Here is an 18839-nt window from a genome sequence, read left to right as displayed (position 1 = left end):
AATATAAAAATTAAATGCATGGAACTTATGAAATGCTAAAACATTCTATGCTAGAGTAGGGAAAAAAGCTAAGAATAACAGAATCTGAAGTTGTTTTTAATGTATTCACATTACAACTACAATATTGACTTTGTGACCCCTTGAAAGCACTATCATCTTAGCTGGTTACAAATAACAGTTAAGTTAGTGTCCATATATGAACTTTTTTGACAATGTTTGCATATTCACACTTCGCAGGCTAGTTAAGCGTGTTTGTATTGCTGCATTCTTGGAAAGTCTGGGAAACTATCCTACAAGGTTCCTGAAGGGGGTGAAGTGTCTGAAGGGCAAACCCACAATGTCACCAGTTCCACCAGTAGCACACTGGACAGGATGCTCTAGGATGTCTTAATGTACAGATTACTGGAAGGAAGGAGGGACTGGCCAAATGCAGGCATGGTTAGCATTTCTGTCTATATAGTAGAAAACAAATATGCTGAATCAGGTGCAGGATGACAACCACATGCCATCTTAAGCTAGCAATCTACATTACATTATTTTAAAAAAAAAGTTCCATGTAGGCATCTGCCCTGGTAGGAATGCTTGCATACAGGGAAGGGTGCAGGCACTTTAACCATCATGCTATCTGGATTTGCTCCAAATTGGGTTAGCTGGCATAGAAATAAAACACCTACACCCAGTGTATACTAGTGCTTTCACTGTTGCTACAGTAAATGGAGCTGTGTAAGTGGCAATGCAGTGCTGATGGATTTTAAAAATAATGCTGGTGCACAGAAGGAAAGGCCATTAACTGCCATGGTTACTGAGAGTTTAACCATCTGTCTGTGCACAGACCATGTTTAGAGGCAACCTTGCCAGTAACTGGTTACAATCTCAGTTAAAAGATGCAGTAAAGACAGGGTGCAATTCTAACACTCTAGTGAAGATTTGGACACAATAAACCATCTGTATAATTGTTCAAAATAGGCAGCTATGGTAGTGTAGCATGTTGTTGTTTTATACTGTCACATATAATTAGTGCTGGTTTGGAATTCAGTAGCTAAAGAGATGTCAGGCCATATTAGCTAGTTTTGTTTTTCTATGTAGGTCCTCCAGGAACTGGTAAAACTTCACTCTGCAAAGCATTGGCTCAGAAACTGACTATTAGACTTTCATACAGGTAACTTTTGTTAATATTTTGGTTTAAAATACAGTTTACTTTTGTTGAACATCTGTAGCCCATTGAGTGGCTAAAATCTGCCACCTACGTGTCATGACAGGTTTTCTTTCATGCAGAGATTGGGTGCTGAGTGGTGTTCCTTATGTAGCGTGCTTGGATTGTTGCAGGGCAAATGCTCACATTTGTCATACCTTTATATTGAAGACACTGGGCCCAATTCACCAATGCCTTTTACTTTGGGCAGCTGTTTACACCAGTAGGTGTAAAGCGCTACAGATTTAGAATGATAGTGTATTATGCTTACTTTGCATACTCATAAACTACTACAGAAGGTGAAGGGCCAGGCAGTGTCAGGTCCGTTGTTTTGTTTGCACACAAAACAGTCCATATCTTTAATAATTAAACAGTAGCTTTTAGAGCCAGATGTATATTTGTTTTGTGTTCAGTTTCTCATAGATGAACACATCCTGCCTTTCTCATCTTGTACATTCTGACAGACCAATAATGACAACATTAACATTTAACATTCAATTTAGCATCACAAATCTTAGTAAACCAGGTAACCTACTTTTTAATAAATATTATTCATTATAAATCATTACTACTCCAAATAATGCAGTTTTACGCATAAAAAAGTATAATAGATCTGGATTATATACTCTTAAAATGAAATATTAACATATTTAATTCTAGGATCAGCCATATAGAGCTCAGCTTTATGGGCGATGTCTTAAGAACTGATGAGAGTTAGCATGAAACTTCTATTACTTTGGGCTGTAAAACAGTTATCTAAAAATAAGAAGGAGATTACTGGCATAGTGGTCTATACCTGAATTGGGCCTAAATAGAAACCAGTGCCGAATCTTAGGTTTCTTTGACAAAAAATATTTGTGGAGAAGATAGAGAAATCATAAGCAAACAATGATATGCTAACATCAAACAGATTGAAACTTAGTTTTTAATGATTGAATTTTATTATTAATAAATCAGATATTTGTTTTAGTAAGTACAAAGCACAAATGTTGAAAGAATTCTGACTCAGTTAAGCTATAATACCCCAGTTCATAAAATTATTTTTTAAATACTGAGGATATAAACTGTAGATATTGATTCCTTTGCAATCAGCAGTAGAATTAACTTTACAATATAATTGTTGTTGATTTCTCCCATATTTTAGGTACAAGTATGGACAGTTAATTGAGATAAACAGTCATAGCCTCTTCTCTAAGTGGTTTTCTGAGGTATGTTATTTAACTAATTAAACAATTTTAGCTTTGTGATATAGATTCACCTATTGTAGATCATAGTAGATTTTGGTTATCAGTTCTGGGAACCAACCTATATGTGGATACAATTAGAGTTATAAATAATGAACTAAGACTTGGAAAACTATATAAAAATAACGTAATATATTTGTATTTTCTTTTCAGAGTGGCAAACTTGTAACCAAGATGTTCCAGAAGATTCAAGAGTTGATTGATGATAAAGATGCTCTTGTATTTGTACTGATTGATGAGGTATGATTTCAGTGACATTAAGATATACAATTTGTTTGATTTATGGGAATGTAAACTGGAATAAAAGATGACCACTTACATTTTTAGAGAAAATATAGAAGCATATTATGTGGTTATGATGTGAATAATCTAATTATATTTAATTGTGTGTGAGAATGGTAGAAGGTATTTGAATTGCGTCACAGCAGAGTGAAAGGAACGTAGTTTGAATTATCAGATAAAAATTTCCAGTTGCAGATGGACAGGAAAATGAAATTCAGCTCCCTGTATTGGGGTCTGCTTTTGGTGGCTGCTCCCCTCCCCACTTTTACATGTATAAATTGTAGCATTTTCTAAACTTCAAATCCTAGTTTTGTCTTAGTGCTTGTGAAAGTTGTGGATTTAATATGGTCTCTTGATAGTTTCAGCTCACTATCTAGATCTTTTGAAAGACAGCTTATACAGGTAACTTAATAAGAATTTGCACCTTATTAGAACATTATAATATTGAAGTCATACATTCCTAAGGAATGTTTGCTTATATGTTCAATTTATTGATTATTCCAATACTCAGAATCATCACTTTTTAAAAATAAATGTTTACTCTGTGGAACTGATAGGAGAGTCTGTGTTAAGCCTGGTTCACACTACAAAGTTAGGTTGATGTAAGCTACCTTGCATCAATCTAGTTGTGCATGTGTCTACACTTAAATTTGTCTCCCACCCATATAAGTTCTGCATTACGTCAACATAGTAACACCACTTTTCCGAGTGGTGTTGAGCCATGGTCAATGTACTGAAGTCGATGCAGTGTGAGTGTAGACAATGTTACCTATTTTGACCCTAATAGTTCTCCAGCAGCAGTTCCACCATGCCTGACAGCACTTTGGCCACAGTTGTGAATTCCACTGCCTGGGGGTCATGTAGACTGGAAGCCCAGCCCCTTAAAGCCCTGTGGAATTTTGAAATGCCTTTGATTGTCCAGCTTGGCAAGCACACCTAGCAGCTCTCCATTGTTGTGTACAAATGCTCAGCTGACTATGCTGGCTACAAACTCCAGATGCACTCCTGCCTGGATTACACAAGAGATATTGGATCTCCTGAGCCTGTGGGGAGAAGAGGTTGTGCAAGCACGGCTATGGACCAGCTGTAGAAATGCGGACATCTACGAGCAGAATGTACGGGGGCTGCAGGAGAGGGGGGTACAATGGGTCAGCAGCAGTGCCACGTGAAGGTAAAGGAACGGTATAAGGCATATCAGAAGGCCAGGGAGCCCAACAGTCACTCCGGTTCCAAGCCACAGACCTGATGCTTTTACCAAAACAATGCATGCCATACTTAGTGGAGACCCCACTACCATCCTGCAGACCACAATGGATACTTCAGGGGAACCTGAGTCACAGGCCCTGGCATGAACAGAGAAGGATGGGGACATGCAACGGGGGTCCAGCTGGGCCACCAGACAGGACCTGTTTGAGACACTACTGCATTCCAATCAGTCCCAGCTGTTGAGCCTGATGCCGGGGACGGAACCTTCGGTAAGTGTAAATTTATTTCCTGTTACAATGATGGTGCCCTCTCCTCCTCAAACATAGCAGGATACAGCTATTGATTTTTCATTAATTTTCTTGTTTTAGAAGAGTTAGCAGTACAACCCAAGAGAGGTAGTTATTTGCTTTTCATTCTCCTGTAGAGTTAAGTGGGGCAGCCATGTGTAGCAGTTTGTTTATGTATACAGGGATGTGCCTTGAATTCTCCTGAAATCTCTATGAAACTTTCATGGAGGTACTCTATAGTTGTCTGCTGAACTTTCTAGGGATGGCAGCCTTATTTGCTTTTCCTTGCCAGTTGGTGATCGCTTCAGCAGACCCCATTGCAGTATACAGGTTGGCAGCCTACAGGCCCAAGTGGCTTCGGGACGTCAGCAGCAGCTGTGGTCTTTGAGCCTTTGTCACCACAAGAGTGAGATGCTAGCTAAAATCACAGCTGCCTGTGGAAAGTGGTGCCAGTATTCAGTGCCATTTCCCAATACTTGGTTTCATACAACCAAGCAATTCCTTCCTCATTTCTCTTACCCTTGGTGGGCCATGCTCACCACAGCTGGTTCTGAGCGTGGCAGTGTGCACAAGCACTCACAAGCAGAAGTGCCAATAAGCCAGTCTTATTTAACACTTTATGGCAGCAAGAGAAGGGAATTCTGAATCTTAACTTTCACTTTCCGTTGGGACTATGCTGACAATGGTACCTGTGTGTGTTTGCTGTCTTTGTGACCTTGAGGGGTTCCCTCTCCACACCTGCAGAACACCTGAGAAAAATAAAGAGGAGACAGTAGAGGACTAGGGATGACGTGTTCAATGAGATCCTGCAAGCCAGGGCTGCATCAGACCACGAAGAGAGGGCTTGGAGGATGAATATTGCAGACTGTACGGAGAAGGAAAGAGCAGACAGTCCCAGCAGAAAAAAGGAGAGGAGGGAGATGCATCAGGACATAATGGGGCTTCTCCAGCAGCAAACACAAATGCTGCTGACTCTTGTGGACCTACAAGTTCAAAAATCACAGACTCCATTACAGCACCTCCCTACACACCTTCCCAACATTCCATGTGGTATCGGGGGCTGCACTCCATGTTGGGGGACATTTAAGGATAAATACAGCTTCACATACACTGATGTCTGAAAGTCACAGTTGCTGTATGTGTAGGTAAAATGGACATGAATGTTCTTTTCCCTTGTTACATTCAATTCCATTAATATATTACATATTTAATGTACTTGCTTTTAAATTGAACAGATTTTTCTTTGCACTAGTTTTGTTACTGAACAAAACTAGTCGACACTGGAGGCATTTCAGGCGGCAAGAGCCTTGTTGGCCTTGCCCATGCCACCTCTGCCCCCCCCCACTCCCTCCCTGCCAAGCGAGAAGGGGCCAGTGTCCCGGGGCAAGCCTGTGTTGGGTCCCCCCAAAGGGCGGTGGAGATACCTGGTATGGGGAGGAAGGTCTCCCGCCGGACGACCACCAGTGGTAGAGCGAGGATGCTCCCCCAGTAGTCACTCCAGGTCGGCGTCGTCGAGCTGGCCTGCTTCGATTCTGGATGCAGAGTCTCCCTCTCGGCACCAACATCGGTCCCCGGCACCGGAGGCAGTGCAGGCCAAAAGGCGGCACCATTCGAGGTCTGCCAGGTGATGCTCAGACAGCTCCGGCCCTGCATCCACGGCACCAAGTTCGCCCACACCGAGGCGGCACAGAACCCGGTCACCGTCAGAGGATTCGGCACCAAAGGGCCACCCCCACACTGAGGCAGCGTGGAACCAGGTCGCCACGTGAAGACCCCACATCGTGCAGTCCCCGACGCAGAACCCGGTCGCTGGAATCAGGCTCAGCACTGCGGAGTTTGGAGTGGCGCCGGTCTCGGTCACCAAAGGGTAAGTGGCACCGTAAGTCCTCGGTGCCGAGACGGCACTCCGGTGCCTCGAGCTCCTTAGAGCGCACCTATACTCACCGGCACCGTTCACGATGACGGAGGCGGTCTTCGTCCTCTAGCTTGGAGGTGTCTAGAGAATGGTCTCCGGCACTGGGCGGCGCCCAGGACCAAGGCTGTGCACAGCACAACAGATTTATTGGCTCAGGGTGTCACGGGGGACAGTTGTCGGGACAGCCGATGCCCCCCACAAGGTGCCACAGCGGGTGGCGCAGTCAGCCCCAGCTTGGCCCCAGGGTCAATGGCTGCAGGAATGGCCTTATTGGGCCCCATGGGGCATCTAGATGGGATAGGAGCCACACTTCATCCTGTCAGCAGGGCTTCAGTCTGTGCCTCCGGCTCAGGAGAAGGCGTATACACGCCACTCCTTGGACAAGGAGTTGGACCCCATGAAGGGGACCCTCTACAGGTGCATCCCTTCGTCAGGTGAGGGAACACCCGCAGGGCATGCCTCGGCAGTCCTCTTCCTGCTCACCGAACGAGGCAGTCTCCCGGGTCCATATGGTGCCACTGGAGGATTTCCGGGTGCACCAGGAGCTCCTCAAGAGGGTGGCCTCTAACTTGGGGCTGGAGGTGAAGGAGTTAGAGGAGGCTGATGATACCCTCTTCAATGTGCTGGTGATAGCTGCCCCAGCGAGGGTGGCCTTACCAGTCCATGATAAGGTCCTCAAAATTGTAAAGACCCTGTGGCAAACCCCTTCCTCAGTTGCCCCTACGTCAAAGGTGGCCGAGAAAAAATATTATGTCCCAGCTGAAGGGTTCGAGTATTTGTTTACTCACCTGGCCCCGGGAACCCCGGTGGTAGATGCAGCCAACCAGAGGGACAGGCAAGGTCAGCCAGGTTCCACTCCCAGCTTCTTGCTGTCTTTGTCCCTGGATTTGTTTGGGAGAAAAATTTATTCAACGGCAGCCCTGCAGTTCAGGATTGCCAATTATCAGGCCCTCCTGGGTAGATACAATTTTAATTTGTGGGACTCCCTAAGGTGGTTTGCTGAGCCCTGCCCCAGGACCAGGCTGCAGGCCTTACCACCATCCTGGATGAGGGAATCACGGTGGCTAGGGGCAGCGCTCCAGACAGCCAATGACGCTGCTGACTCAGTTGGTAGGGCCGTAGCCTCTGCCATTGCCATGAGAAGGTGCTCGGGGCCGCAATCCTCAGGCCTGTCCCAGGAGGTGCAGCAATCAATTCAGGACCTCCCCTTCGATGAGTCGGCCCTATTCTCTGATCAGACTGACACAAAGCTGCACAGTCTGAAGGACTCCAGAGCCACGCTTCGCTCCCTGGGCCCACACACACCCCAGGTGTCCAAACGGCAGGAATGGCCTCAAGCGCTGCAGTAGCCAAATCCTCCATCTAGGCTGTTTCAACCCTGTAGAAATAGGGACAGGAATAGGGGGTCAGAAGTAGCAATCAAACCCCCAGCTCATCCTCAACCCCCCAACAGCGGTCCCCCAGGAGGTCGGACAACAGTTAAATAGTTTAGCCCTGCCCTTTGGCCTGCCCGCTGGTGGCGGACTCCCTGGGCAATGATGAAAGATGTTCTGTTCAAGGAACTGGTCCAGTCAGTCACCCTAAATTCTGACGCTTCCACTGTAGGATGGGGAGCCCGCTTCAGTGCTGACTCAGGCAATCAGGGGCTCTGATCGGAGGAGGAGAAGCCTCTGCACAGCAACGTGAAGGAGCTGAGGGCCATTCGCCTAGTGTATGAGGTGTCCCTCCGATTCCTGACAGTCAAAGTGGGCAGGTGCTGACAGACAACGCTGAAGCCATGGTTTGCATAGACAGGCAGCGGGGAGAGCGCCCCTCTGCAAGGACTCCCAGGAATGGGGAACGACGAGGCAGGTAGCCTCAGCAAAACATTCCTACCCCACCACGACTGGCCGTTGCACCCGGACGTGGTGGCGATGTTCTTCCAGAAGGGACACCGCTGCTCTCCCACTCCATGTCGGTCAGGTTCCTTACGGTGGTGGAGAGGCACTACCCGCAGGTCTGTGACCCGGGGCCTCCCTGGGGTCTCAACCGGGTCCTCTCGAGACGCACGGAGCCCTCCTTTGAACCCATGGCTTCAAGCCCCCTGCTTGTGCCTTCAGGAAAGGGTAGCCTTCCTGGTGGCCATTACCTCAGGTAGGAGGGTCTCCGAGCTTAGGGCCTTGACCTCGGAGCCCCTTTATACAGTATTCTATAAGGATAAGGTGCAGTTGAGGCTGCATCCAGCCTTCCTGCCCAAGGTGGTTTCCCAATTTCATTGTAACCGAAATAAATTTCTCCCTGTGTTTTTCCAAACCACACGATTTGGAAGAAGAGAGGAGATGGCATCTCCTCGCGGTTTACATCATGCATCAAGTTCTGCGACCAGCAGGCGAGGGTGTCCCTTCCGGGAACCATCACAGCGCACCACCAGAGCTCAAGCACCATCGCCCAGCAGGCAACAGAGGACATGGGATTCGGCAGAGCCGTGCTGACGGCAGCTCACCGGTAACTCCTACCCACCTCCCAGGTATTGCTTGTTAGTCACCTATAGTGGAATGGACATGAGCAATCACTCGAAGGAGAAAACAAGGTTACTTACCAGTAACTGATGTTCTTTGAGATGTGTTACTCATGTCCATTCCACAACCCACCCCCCATCCCCATTGCCGGAGTTGGCAGAAAGAAGGGACTGAGGCGGCATAGAGCTGGCAGCACCTCATATACCGTGGCATGCACGTGGGACTCCAGAGGGAACCAAAACCGGCCCTACGCGGGTCTGCTAAGGGGAAAAAAGTTCTGGGAACTGTGCACGGTGGCGTGCACTCACCTATAGTGGAATGGACATGAGCAACACATCTCGAAGAACATTAGTTACTGGTAAGTAACCTTGTTTTTTGAAGTCTGTGATAAGGTGGCCTGGTACCAAAATAAGGATGTGTGCCATCTGTTGCTCCACTGGGAATCCCATTGCTGCAAATCCATCTATGTCCTGCACATTGCTGAAAGTCACAGACCTGCATAGCAGGAGACGATTATTGTCTCTGCACACTTGCATGACAATGGCCCCCATGAGGATTTTCTGTCTTCAAAATGATTTCTCACTGACTGGTAGCAATCTGGCAGTGCAAGTTTCCACAGAGTGATTGCCACTCACTCCTTCACTATTGGAGCAACTCTCATTTTGGTGTCCCTGTTCCAGAGGGCTGGTGTGAGCTTGGCCCACAGATCCAGGAATGTGGCCTTGCGCATCTGAAAGTTCTGCAGCCGCTGCTCATCATCCAAGTCTGCATTATATGATATGATATCCCACCAGTCAGTACCTGTTTCTCAGGCCCAGAAGAGGTTCTCCACCATCTGCAGCTGCTCCATGAATGCCACCAACAACCTTGAATTGGTTCTCATTATGTCCCATTCCAGGAAATTGTCATGTTCCCTGTGGCTCTTCTTGCTGCTCTGCAAATACTGAAGTACTGTGTATCCTGTGCTTGCAACAATCATGGCAATAGTGCAGAGCTGTGCAGGTTCCATGATTCTGTCAGAGATGGCAGACAATGACAATGCGGGTTCCTGGGATTTTTAAAAATAAGCATGAAAACTACAGGGTAGCGATGGCATTATGTGTTGGAGAAAGTTACATAATGGGAGCTCAACCCTGCTGTCCTTATCACCCCTGTATGAGATTCATTCAGCCCCACTATCCTTTGCTGATACTTTCCAAAAGATGATGTGCTGGATGGTGGTGAGTTGTACACTGGGATAACTACCCTTGGTGTACTGCACTTTGCATTGGAACAAGCACTCCTGGAGAGTACACACCGTGCCAACACAGAGTCAAGTACATACTCACAGAAGTGATCTACTAACTGGCAGCTTTATGCCGATGTAACTTACAAAAGTTTGTAGTGTAGGATATGCCTTAGGCTGTAAGACCAGGAGGGGGACAGTAACTATTATCTCTGCAGACACTTTGGACTAATTCTATTTTTGGAATAGGGTGGCCAAAAATAGATACAGAGGAGAAAATAAACTCAGTTTATTAACTAATTAATGAGTGATCTTTAGGGCAGAAGATCTAACACAGAAGGCACAGTTCAGATTTTCTTCTTTCATAAATATTTACATATATTTAGCCTAAATATGTTGATAGGGTGGCCTATTTCAATTAATGTTAAAGCTGTCTAGCCACAAGGTTGTGAACAGAGAGGTGGAAAAGTTTGTGGATGACCAATTATTTGCTAGAGAAGACAATGAGGTACAGTATTCTAGAGGGACAGGCTAAATACTTATTTCTATTCTAATTGTGCCCAGAAAACTCAGTTAGAATCCAAGGGAGGGAAAGAAGGTGTACCGATTAGTCATGGGGGTGTCAGAGGAGGGATGCCTGGTACCCACGAGGAAGGGAGTACTGACCATAAGGCTTTTTGCTCCCTGCAGCAATCGGCTGATCTCAGTCGCCAGGATCCAGTTCCATGCCTGTTTCACTCCTCACCTGTACAAGTGAAGTAAAAGGGGCTGTGCTGAAGGGCTTGGATCAGGAGGGAAGTGGAAGGCTGTACCCATGAGTATTGCCCTTCCCCCACTAGACACAGCCCCCTGTTGACCCTAGCTCTTCAGCATGATCTTGTCTGCATCCCCTGTGCAGGTTCAGTCCAGCAGGGGAAGCAGATGGGCTCGGTGCACTGGGGTTGCGCTGAAGGGCCAAGGTCAGCAGGAGGCTCTGTCCAGCAAGGGGTCAATAATCCCAGGGTACAAACTTCCGCTCCCCGTTGCAGAGTCCCCACTGTCTCCCCAGCAGAAAAGGATAACTTGTGGTTGGTGTTTACTGCAGCTGTGGCAGTTGGGGAGCAAGAGGGCAAGAAGCCTATGTGGGAAGTCTTGGCTGCTGGAACCAGAGTCCCATCTGTTTCCCCTGCTGGACAGAGCCCCCTCTAAGCCCCGGTTCTTCATGTGCATCCTGATATCCTCATTGGGCCCCACCGTTTGAAAACTTCTGTACTAGGCAGCGTACAAACTTGCATTAAAAGACAGTCTCTGCTCTGAAAATCTTACCGTCTGAAATGCTAAATTATTGAGCAGTGTGATGTCTATGTTGACTTTTCTATACTAAGTGCAAGGGAGAAGAAATTTGAGGGAATAAATTGAACTAATTGTATACTGGGTTGCTCAGAGTAGGGGGTGAAAGGGACAGTTTGCCCCAGGTCACCTGTTTCAGATGGCCCCCAAGCAAAGTGCCATTGTGACCTGGCACACAGGGTCACAGCACTACTCAGGTTTGGCCTGGCCACTCCTCCATCATGATAGCGGGGCAGCTGGGCCACACCTGGGTGGTACCATGACACATTGCACCAGGTCACAGTACCTGGAGCAAGGAGCCAGACCCAGTCCTGTGGGACATGAGCTGCTACTGTGGGTGAGTGCAGGGCAGGGTTCCCTTTCAAATCACCCTCCCCTCAGAGATAACTCTGAGGAAGAATGGGGGGCTCTTTAGTTTCAGATTTTGCCCTGGGCTCCCTGAAACTTCTGTGCTGCCCTGATTGTACACCTTGATGGGTTCTAAATTAAACTAATCACGCAATGCAAAGACCTAGGTACTGTTGTAGGCAACTCAATAAAAACTTCTGTTCAGTGCACAGTAGTGGGGAAAAAAAATTGCAAACAAAATATTAAATATGTAAGAACTTGGATAGTAAATAATACTGAAATATCTTGTCAATATACAAATCAATTGTATGCCTCATAGTTACTTTTGTGATGGGGTGACTAGCACTGAGCGCCAGAAATTTTGTAAAGGCATTCAAAGGCACAAAACAAACATTAAAGGCATGGAGAGACTTTCATGCAGTGGGGAATTGAAAATATTAGGAGAGTTTAGTTAAGGGAGGAGATGAGTAACAAGGCATGTGATAGAGGCATATTAAACAATGAATGGCATAGAGAGTCAATCAGGGACTCCTATTTACTTTTTTCTTATAATACAAACACAAGGGGGATACTCATGAAATAGAAAGACAATATATTTAAAACTGGTAAAAGGAAATGCTTCCTCACATGATACACCTGTCAAATTCACTGTCACAAGATATCATTAAGACAAATGGCTTAATAGGGTAAAAAAAACAAGAGTTCTGTGGCACTTTAAAGACTAACAAATTTAATATTTGCAGGCATAAGCTTTTGAGAGACTTCAGCTCTCTTCTTCAGATGCAGTAATACAGAAAATAGGTAACACAGAGGCATCTTCTAGATATCCAGGTGCATTGAGAATAATGGGGGAGGTGAGTCCGATACTTAAGACCTAATGACAACCATTGAGTAGGAGGTGAGAATGGGTGAGCAAAGTAATTTACCTTCGGTAGTGAGACAGCCACTCCAAGTCTCTGTTTAAACCCAGTTTGAATGTGTCAAGTTTGCAGATCATTTCTAACTCAACAGTTTCTCTTTGAAGTCTGTTTTTGGAGTTTTTTTGGAGAAGTACAGCAACTTTCAGGTCAGAGACAGAATGCCCTGGGGAATTAAAGTGTTGTCCTACTGGTTTATGGATGTTGTTATTTTTATGGTCTGATTTGTGTCCATTTATCCTTGTGCGTAATGATAGTCCAGTTTGGCCAATGTACATGGCAGAGGGGCATTGCTGGCACATGATGTCATATATAACATTAGTGGATATGCAGGTGAATGAGCCCCTTATGGTGTGATTGATATGGTTAGGACCAGTGATGATGTCCTTAGAGACTATGTGTGGGCAGAGCTGACAACGGGGTTTGTTGCAGGGATAGGTTCCTGGGAAGGATTTTTTGTAGGGTGTATGGTTGCTGGTGAGTATTTGCTTCAGGTTGAGGGGTAAAAAACAGGGTAATAGGGTAAAAAACAAAACAGTTGTATGGATAAGAATGTCTACAGTTACATTTGGGAATGAAAACTTATGTGGGATATAAACCAAAGTGCCTGAGAGCATCAACTAACCCACAAATTGAGCAGGATTAAAAAGAAATATAAAATTCCAAATTACTCCATGATTGTCCATTGATGGGCATCTTGCACCTTTGGAATGTCTGTACGTGCAATTCAGACAGGATACTTAACTAAACAGACTATGCAGTATGGCAATAACTATGTCCTAAGTACATCTCACCGATGTCCTTCCTCCTTGATCTAATTTCCAGTTCTCCCTGAAAAATAACGACTTCCCCAATCTTTCTTCCCACATTCTGCCCATACCTTCCTGTCAACAGTCATCCTCCCTCTGCACAAGTTCCTATGCACACAGAGTTCAGAGAAACTACTCCTGATATCTGAGTAGATTCCCAGAGATTTGAAAATGTGCCTGGATCATTTCCTCTCCTCTTTATTACCTAAGTGCATTATACTAGCTCTCCAAAATTTTTTTTTTTTTTTCTCCTCCTAGGTTGAAAGTCTCACAGCAGCCCGTAGTGCTTTTCGGGCCGGCACAGAGCCTTCAGATGCTATCCGTGTGGTGAATGCAGTATTGACACAAATAGATCAAATTAAAAGGTAACAAATTCATGGTAGCCACATTACCACAGCAAGACATCACTAGGAATCACCAAGTCAGGTGTTAACTTTAAAATATTAACCTTATGTAACTAAATGATTACAGATAACATCTGGCTTTATGCAATTCTCACTTAGAACTTTAATCCAAAAACCTTTGACTAATTAAATTGTGCTGAATTTTAAACTAGTCATGCTGACTGAGAAAAGGAGTAGTTGTGATGGAATAGTCTGCACATAACTAAAAGAGTAAAGCTTGGGTAGAATCAACAGTTAACTCCCATGAAAGTTAAGAAGAGAGACAACTGAAACAGATGATGGTGACAATTGCTGCTTTAAATGAGAAAAGTGCTTTTTTCTTCCTTGCTCTGAGACTTAGTCATTGTGTCATGTTTTTGGATCCGTAACAATTTCTGGATGTAGATCTAAAGAACAGCCATAGCCAAGAATGCTTTTTCAACATTTGTGTGGCAAGACAAAGAGGTGTTGACCTTTCCTAATTGATGTAGACTTTGCTACACTTTTTCTTGCCTTTGTCAGCTATAGATTGGATTATTGCAATGCGATTGCTTTTGAGACCACTCCCAGGTTAGCTAGTGCAGAATATGACTGCCTGCTTATTTAACAGCCTGTCACATATGGAACATAAATACACCAGTACTCCTTTGATTGCAGTGGTTTTCAATTAGTTTCCAGGTTCGGTTCACATTGCTTTATGGTTTGGACCCTGCTATTGTAGAGATTAATTCTTGTCGCACTCTCATCCAATACCTGAGACACAGTCCCTAGGTGTACGCCTCTGGGAATAGGGCAGCCTTGACAAGTAGAAATTTTACTGAATCTAGGTGAGGGGAACCCTCTATCTAGGTCCCGTACAGTCCAACTTTAAGCTTGAGTTCAAGTAGTAAAGCCTATCTCTACCTGCAGGATTTTTCTCCCAGTGGCTTGAGTGGAAGGAGTCTTTTTCTGTTTTGTGAGATCATTAATTTTTAAGAGATTCTGATACTTCCCATTTAGATTTGTTTTTTAAATGTCTATTGTTTCCTCATCTACAGCTTATGTGCAAATTTGAAGGAAAAAATTAATGGAAATGCAGAACATCTTGTATGTTTGTATTGTGTGCTAGCCAAGTGAAGTATTTCAGTATTATGTTCTACTTGGGTTTAATAAAACAGACATGCAAATTTTAAAACACAAATTCTTAAGTATTACTAAGTTTCACTACAAATCAACATTTGTGTCCATCTGTGAGAAGTTGAGTAATTTTAATTATTATAATATTGTGTCAGTCTCCCTTACCCAACAAATTAAAAAAAAATAAATTCTAAATGTGTTTTTATTAACAAATTCACTGAAAGTGGGTATGAATTGTGGTAAAATGTCATTCTAAATTTTTTTTTTTAAAGTTCATTATTCAATGTGGGGCAACTAAAACAGTTTAGTTGGCACATTAGGGTAATTACCATTGAACTGAGAGAATGGACGCTAGACAAAAAGTGCAAATTTAAAAGGCTTGATTTTTGTTTTTAAAGTAAAATTATTATTTATAAAAATAAGCTTAATTTGATAGTATTGGAAACTAGAGTCCTACCTCGAGCACAAGACAATATGGGCAGCAGCAGTACAAACTTCACCCGACCTGACCATAACTCAATGATATTTTGGAAGGGCCTCCTTTACAGGCTAACATACAGTTCAGTCTTCAGGGGGTCTATAGAGAAATTGGTGACAAAGATGATTTTGTGTGGAAATATGTTCACTATAAACTGAGACCTCCAAATCATTTCACTTAACCTCTATCCAACTTGGATACTTCTGACCTGGACCAAATTCACAATAATGACGTAGAGGAGAAACAGTCACTTTTCCACACCCCTGATTCTAATGTTTAACTGACAAAAATAAAGTCTGTTTCTGTGTTTTAAAGGTATCCCAATGTTGTTATCTTGACTACCTCAAATATTACAGAGAAAATTGACATGGCCTTTGTAGACAGGGCTGATATAAAGCAATACATTGGACCTCCATCTGCTGCAGCAGTATTCAGAATATATTTTTCTTGTTTGGAAGAACTGATGAAGGTAAAGTTTTGCAAGTAAGATTTTTAACTTAGATGTCCTATTGTAATAACTGCATTTGCTATAGCATATTTGTACAGAATTTGCATAAATGCTCACAATAACAGTACACAAATTTGACCTTTTTTCCCTTATGACACATACTCAGTCACGTAACTTGCTGAGCCACATAACTTTTTAAAACCGATCTATAGACAGGGGGCACATATAGACCCATTGCACTGACTACAGGTATAAATGCCACCCTGTAATAAATGCCACCCTGTCAGCCCTGTAATAGTTCCTCAATCTGTCTCTGCCAGCCAGTGGGGTAACTAAACTGTAACACGCGCCTTTTCTTATTCTGTGTTACTGCTGAAATCTGTAAGCAGTTACAAATCATTTAAAATTAAGGACTGAGGTAGGATTAGTTAGTTAAAGTAGTTTGAACTGTCCTCTTAACAGCGTAAAACACAAAGTATTTGTCATAGTCAGTAGTTACTCTAAATACATACAGAAAGCAAAACTGTTGAGAAAGAAGTTGCCATTTTTAGAGTCTCATTTCAAAACAGAACTGCAGTTGCGCCTTTCAAATACCTTTTTTCTTTTTATTAGCGTCAGATAATATATCCTCGACAACAGCTGCTGACACTCCGAGAGCTAGAGATGATTGGTTATGTAGAAAATAATGTATCAAGGCTGAGTCTTGTATTAAAAGAAATTGCAAGGTAAGATTCTAAGGTTCATCCATATTACATACAAAGTGAGCAACTCTGTTCAAATGTTTGTGTGTGTATAAGTAACTTGTGGAACTATGTCTAAAGGAGTTGGATATATTAGCAACAGCTAGAGTTCTGGAATTTCCCAGTTTATTTTTGTTGTTGAAAATTCTCTAATTTGGTCAATTATAAAATTTTTCAGTGTTCACCAGTTAATTTGGGAATCTTTTGCAAACACTATTAACTTTCGTCCTCCTGGATCCCAAGAATTTGCATGGTCTTATCTCATCCCTGCCTCCTTCTTTCCCTTCAAAGTCCCTGTCAAATCCTTCCTTGGGCTAGTGAGGTGTCTGAGGCTATAGTGGCTGCAATTCAGCATGGGCTGCTCTGGCCTTCATCCTAGCTGAGGATTCTGAGAGGTACTGCACTAGCTCATGAGGAAGTCACCTTTTGGAAGCACAAGTTAAGAAATGGGCAGAGGTGAGGGAGAGAAGGATGGTGCATGGGGTTTTTTTGCATTTACTTTGGTTTGATTTTTATTTCTATTTTTGCTAAAAGGACTACTGGGACAGATTTCACCACAATGTGAAAATCAGTGGAATAATAAAAAGCAGATAACTGCTGTTTTCATGCTAAGCAGTTTTTTTTCTGATTGGGAGTCTTAACCGAGCTCTAGCATCCGCAAACAAAATGTCAGTAGTAAAATAGATCAAAAGTGTGCCATAGCAGAAGGGTCAGAAAAGTTTTCCTTAAAGCAACCGTATATTCAGGGTATAATGAATAGTGCCTTTCTGAATAGTGAACTGTGATATTCAGAATACAGTAGACTTCTCTGGGTTGTTTGTGCTATTCTTTCATAAGTGACATCAAGCATGTGTGCGTGTAAGCAAACCTAAATTTCAGGAAGGGAGATCTAGCATTTAGCAAAATAATAGTATGCACATCTGCCTCTTTGTAGGAAAAGTGAAGGACTTAGTGGCCGTGTCCTAAGGAAACTTCCTTTTCTAGCACATGCACTTTATATTCAAGTAAGTTTATTTTATTTTGCTTTTTATTTGAGTGTTGGGAAGCCACTTGGGTGAAAGTTCCACAGTGGGCCTACAAAAATTTCTTAATTTGAATTACATTGGGTCTGATTCTGGTTGGACTGCAACCATTTTGTGCTACCTCATAATTTAAAAAGAGGTTGGGAAAAACTATATATTTGCATACTACGCAATTACTGATATGACCAGTAACTTACATCATGACAGAACATCAATACTGGTTCTTTGTAACTTAATTTCCTTTTAGTTGTTATGTAAGTTTTGGTGTAGTCATTCATGTTTTCATTCAATATTATTTGTTGGATTTTGGTAAATGGAATCTACAGTCATGATATTGATTAACCCTAAAGAATTTGCTCAGGTTGGCCTAAATTCTCTTATGTGAACTGGTGCAAAATCCCATAGCTGTTGTACAGCATTTGGAAAAGACTAATAAATGTGGAGCTAATTTTTTCTCTCCTCAGACGTTTTTGTCTGTAAAGCATTATGCTAGCTACTGTTCTTTGAGACATCTGACAAAGAACTTTTTTCTTTTTGCTTCTAGTGTCCTAATGTTACAATGGCAACATTTCTTCAGGCTCTTTCACTTGTAGTGGACAAACAATTTGAAGAAAGAAAGAAACTTGCAGACTGTTTTTGACATTCTTGTTACTGCTCCACGACTGTCTAGTCTCTATGATGTGTTCCTTGTTACCACTGAAAACCACATTCTTCACCACAACCCACATACTTTTTGTTCCATGTATAAAGATTGACTGAATTTGGATTAAGAAACTCAGGTGATCTAGTATTTTTCAAAAACTTGGCTTGTAAAAATCAAGAATGTTTACAGTGCACCTGTTCAAAAGCTTCATTTCAAAATCCAGTCATGGATACACTTTTGTGTAATTTCTAGAATGAGCTTTTCACTCCTTTTTGTAATTGTTAACTGTGTTTATCACAATTATGTTCTTTATTACCCACACAATCTTTTACATAGCTATGTTCAGTATTTGTCTTTTTTCCAGTTTTAAATTTTTTATAAAAACAAAGAATGTAAATGATCAGATCTCTGGTATGTAATGCAAAAAAAATGCAATTGTTACACCTCTAAAATATGAACAGGAAAAATTATGGTAAGAGTTTTCAAACACACTCAGTGGCAGCCTAACTGCTCACATTGAAACAGCCACTGACTGTTTCCATTGACTTTAGTGAGAGCAGAGCTGAGCCAACATAAAACACTTCTGAAAATTCTACTCTCTTGCCATATTTGATCTTAAAAAAATGTTGTCTTCATATTCTTGTATTTTAGAATACGAGCCTTTATCAGTGCAAAGAAGATAACTAAAGTACACTGTATTTGCCAAGGACCATCTTATGTAGATAGTTGTTTATAAACATGTAAAGGATCTGTTTTA

General features: G+C 43.0%; 1 protein-coding gene across 4 annotated transcripts in view; it reads left to right on the top strand.

The window, feature by feature from the left end:
• TRIP13 (thyroid hormone receptor interactor 13) overlaps window positions 1–18480 on the top strand; it is a 44818-nt gene extending 26338 nt beyond the window's left edge. For 2 of the 4 annotated variants that reach the window (XM_067569920.1, XM_067569919.1), the window contains exons 7-14: window positions 1087–1159; window positions 2337–2400; window positions 2590–2676; window positions 13511–13617; window positions 15545–15698; window positions 16290–16402; window positions 17352–17421; window positions 17984–18480. In XM_067569920.1, coding sequence (XP_067426021.1) covers window positions 1087–1159; window positions 2337–2400; window positions 2590–2676; window positions 13511–13617; window positions 15545–15698; window positions 16290–16402; window positions 17352–17421; window positions 17984–18079 — 764 coding nt within the window. In that variant the 3' untranslated portion in view covers window positions 18080–18480. Of the gene's footprint in view, window positions 1–1086; window positions 1160–2336; window positions 2401–2589; window positions 2677–13510; window positions 13622–15544; window positions 15713–16289; window positions 16403–17351; window positions 17422–17983 lie in introns of those variants that run through there. The other 2 variants (XR_010924164.1, XM_067569921.1) reach the window with 2 other exon arrangements.
• Window positions 18481–18839: the final 359 nt, after the last annotated feature.

This window comes from Emydura macquarii, unplaced genomic scaffold, assembly GCF_026122565.2.
Source record: "Emydura macquarii macquarii isolate MOO-44397 ecotype Brisbane River unplaced genomic scaffold, CSIRO-AGI_Emac_v2 contig_2948, whole genome shotgun sequence".
NCBI lineage: Eukaryota > Metazoa > Chordata > Testudines > Chelidae > Emydura > Emydura macquarii.
Note: the sequence above shows the minus strand (reverse complement) of the source record. Positions and strands in the feature narration are given on the sequence as shown.